The sequence below is a fragment of the Hydra vulgaris genome, chromosome 13 (genome assembly GCF_038396675.1).
Source record: "Hydra vulgaris chromosome 13, alternate assembly HydraT2T_AEP".
NCBI classification, from domain to species: domain Eukaryota; kingdom Metazoa; phylum Cnidaria; class Hydrozoa; order Anthoathecata; family Hydridae; genus Hydra; species Hydra vulgaris.
The window spans coordinates 54,566,532-54,570,309 of NC_088932.1; the positions used below are offsets into that span (position 1 = coordinate 54,566,532).

The 3,778-nt window shown below is 37.0% G+C and overlaps 1 protein-coding gene across 1 annotated transcript; it reads right to left on the reverse strand.

The window, feature by feature from the left end:
• Positions 1 to 1,517: 1,517 nt before the first annotated feature.
• Positions 1,518 to 2,879, reverse strand: LOC136090012 (zinc finger MYM-type protein 1-like). The gene has a single exon (XM_065816116.1). It carries the CDS (start codon positions 2,877 to 2,879, stop codon positions 1,518 to 1,520), a length of 1,362 nt encoding a protein of 453 aa, XP_065672188.1.
• Between the last annotated feature and the right edge of the window lie 899 nt (positions 2,880 to 3,778).

Here is a 3,778-nt window from a genome sequence, read left to right on the forward strand (position 1 = left end):
TTGCGAGTCAGGCTATTTGTCAGTCGATGTAGCAGCACTCCCTTGCGAGTCAGGCTATTTGTCAGTCGATGTAGCAGCACTCCCTTGCGAGTCAGGCTATAAGATAGTCGATGTAGCAACACTCCGCGCATGATTTACAGTAAAAAAAATAAAAATAAAAACATTTCATTAAAAAAAATAAAAATAAAAACATTTTATTAAAAAAGATAAAATAAAAACATTGTTTATATTGTTAAAAACATTCACAATGTTTTTAAAACATTCTGGTCAATTAAATTTGCGTTTTTGTGGTTTTTTTAAAAAACGATTAATTTGTAATTAAATTAATGGTTTTTACTTTCGTCCAACACGGAAATGTTGGACGAAAGTTAAAAGTAATTAAAAGTGACGTATATGTTGGCGTAAGAATCACTTTTTTCCTTCCGCTCTTCCCAAAGCCAACAAACTATAGATCTATATATATATATATATATATATATATATATATATATATATATATATATATATCAGTATTGGACAAAACATTTGCAACCAACATCGAACAATGCTAAAAAGTGTTCCTAATTTTACATGTCTTAAAAACGAAACGAACTATACTACCACAGCAAACAGTTCAGGAGTCTGGAGTCATAGCATGCCATGACATGAGCAATCAGCTGACAGGTGACAGCACACACTCAGAATTTCGTTGACAAGTGCCATTTTGCAGCGGACAAAACAAGTATAACTTTTTTGGTTGGTCTCATTTTCTTAAGTGTGGTCCGTGTCAACGTTACGGAAGTTTTTTGATAATTAAAGGAAGCATCTAGAAGTTTACAGAAGTTTCCAGAAGCATACAGAAGCTTCCAGAAGTTTCCAGAAGAAGCATCTGAAGCATCCAGTAGCATCGAGAAATATCCAGAAACATTCAGAAGCATCCAGACTCATACAGAAGCTTCCAGAAGCATCGAAAAGAAGCATCTAGAATCTTCCAGAACAGTTTCACACAGGTTTATTTTACTATATAAGAGACATGTAAATCGACATGTAATTCAGTCAGTATATGGAAGTCAATCAGTCAGCATTATCAAAAGTTTATCGAAGTGAGTTTTATCAAAGTGTTTTATCGAAGAACATTAACACAAGAAGTGAAATACAACTAGTGTTTCATTACATCAATACAGTCCACCAGGCCCGCCGTGAGCCTTTGCGGCGCCCAGGGTCAAAATTTCCCAAGCGCCCTACTGAAAGTGAAAGCTGATCTAATGATCCATAATTCAATACATATAATAAGCCATTTGATAACAAATCAAAGAGGATAAAAGAATATAGAATTTTTTAATTTTAATTAATGAACATTTGAACAGTTTATTTCTAGATAATTGCAATGGTCTTTTGACTTGGTTATACACTCATACATAAAATGATATAGTCGACACTAGAACATGGTAGAAACAGACCAAAGACAATCATTAAACACTATTGGATGTTAAGAGCAAAAATTTGTCTAGAATACAACAGCTATTGTTGTTTCAACTTCAGAGGAAATTGATCTTTCGAGCTTTACTCATGGCAAATTTGTAAATCACTTCACCGTAGCACAACTTTTTGGCAAGATCATGCTCAATGGAAATAACCAGAAGATTCGTGAGTCGTTCTTGGCTCATTGTAAACCTTAAAGCTGTCTTAACTAGAGCAAGCTTACTAAAAGATCTCTCGCCTTCCGCAACAGAAACAGGGATGGTGTTGAAGATGCGCAGCAAAATGCAGACTGATTCAAAGAGCGGCTGAAGACCTTTCTGGTATATTCCATTCAATAACGTCATGGAAGTGAGAGATTCTTTTGGACCAAAAAGATTGGATCGCTTCAGAGCATCGAGGTGGCGGACTTCTTCAATAAGTTTCTCTTCCTCAACATCGGTCGCGTAGATTTGTGCCAAGACCTTGCATTTCTCTTCCAATTGGATAGGTGCTTCAACACTTTCTTCTGATTCTTCTTCATTTGACATAACAAGAGATTTCAATGACCACAAGAACGAAAACATATTCGTCGTCTTCTCAGCAGCTTGGAATCTACCGCTGACCTGCTGAATAAGAGTATCAAGAGCGGTATTGAATACGCTCACCTCAAACTCTTTTGCTTCGTCTTCATGGAAATGAGCGGTGTTCCTCACCTCTTTGTGAAAGGTCTTCCTTTTTTTCGTCCTCTTCTTCACAAATTCTGATTGAAAACCAAAAGAAGCAAGACCAGATGCTATCAAACGTGCCTCATTAAGGATGCTGGTCCAAGATGATCTCATTCGATTTAGATCTTCAATAAGAGTCTTAATGAGTTTCATCTCGTCGTCCAAGGAGATATTTTCTGATTGGAGTGCAAGGCTCATGTAGTTGATTGATTGAAAAGTTTTATACCAAAAGGTTGTCATTACGATGAACTCGAATGAATGAACCCACTTCTCCAGAGATTTTACTTCATTCAATTGATCAGCTGTTAGATCAAAATCGCGGAGCTTTTTCAAAGATTCAAGGATTTCCCTGGATCGCTTGACTAACGGCTTCACGGCCTCGATTCGCGCACTCCATCTGGTTTGCGACGTTTGATGAAGGGACAAACCAGTGGTTTCAATCAACACTTTCCACCGACTAGGGCTTCCACTGAAAAGATTGTAAAGTGACTGGACTCGGCCAAAGTAGTTCTTGACTTCAACCGAAGATTCAGCAGAATGAACACCAGCAAGGTTGAGACTATGAGCGCTGCATGGCATATAGAGAGCTTGAGGATTTTTTTGCAGTATAATCGCCTGTACTCCTTTGTATATACCGGACATGTTCGCTCCATTGTCATATCCTTGACCTCTGCAGTTTTTGAGATCGATTCCATTTTGTTCTAAGACGTCCATAATAAGCTTGGCAATGTCAGCACCTATCTTTTTTTCAAAATTCTCGACCCTCAGAAAGCGCTCCTTCACGGTCCATCTTTTGTCAGTACCAAAGTCCCGTCCACAAGAATGGAATAGTAGATGGCCATATGAGCTTCGTTGATGATGGCACCGTGAACGATTCCTCCGCACTCTTTGATGAATTCATTTTGAGTGCTCCAGCCCAAGTAATGGGCATTCATTTTGTTACCTTCTTGTTGGCAGCGGGAAACTTCTTCTAAGTGTAGTTGGAGAGTCTTGTTGTGCTTGGCCAAGAGCTCTAGGGTAGCTAGAAAGTTGCCATTGTCGTCTTCTCCAATCATTTTTGATGAACCTAAAAATTATAATAATAAGACAGATTTATTTAAAACAATAAAGAAGCATTTGTTTTATTTTATGATGATTCTATGATGATTTTATATTATGATTTATGAATATTATAATATATTTATTTAAAAGAATAAAGAAGGATTTGTTTTATTTAATGATTTCCAAAATATCTAGTCAATCTTATAAATATAAGCTAAATAGATTTAAAGATAGTCGGCATCACAATAGAATAATTGTAAATAGATTTACCTCTGAAACTAAGGTTTCGTGACGCTAAAAAAAGAGTAATATCTAAGATACATCGTAGAATTTCACGCCACCTGGCTGCTTCATTTCTTATCGAGTTTTCAAGAGCTGCATCTATTCCGCTTTGATTTTCTAAGCTTTCTAGCGCCGTTTTCCATTCTATGTAAAAGTTTCGATGCTGGGCGTTATTCTGGTGACTTTTGACTTTCTCAGGAAGCTTGTGCCAGTTGCAGCTTATTCCATCATTCCATATTAGAAGGTGCAACTGGTGTTTGATCCCAAAAGATTGTTTGCGTCCAAACAGA

Coding starts and splice junctions, on each gene's coding strand:
- LOC136090012 (XM_065816116.1), bottom strand. CDS start 2,879: ATGGACGTCTTAGAACAAAATGGAATCGATCTCAAAAACTGCAGAGGT.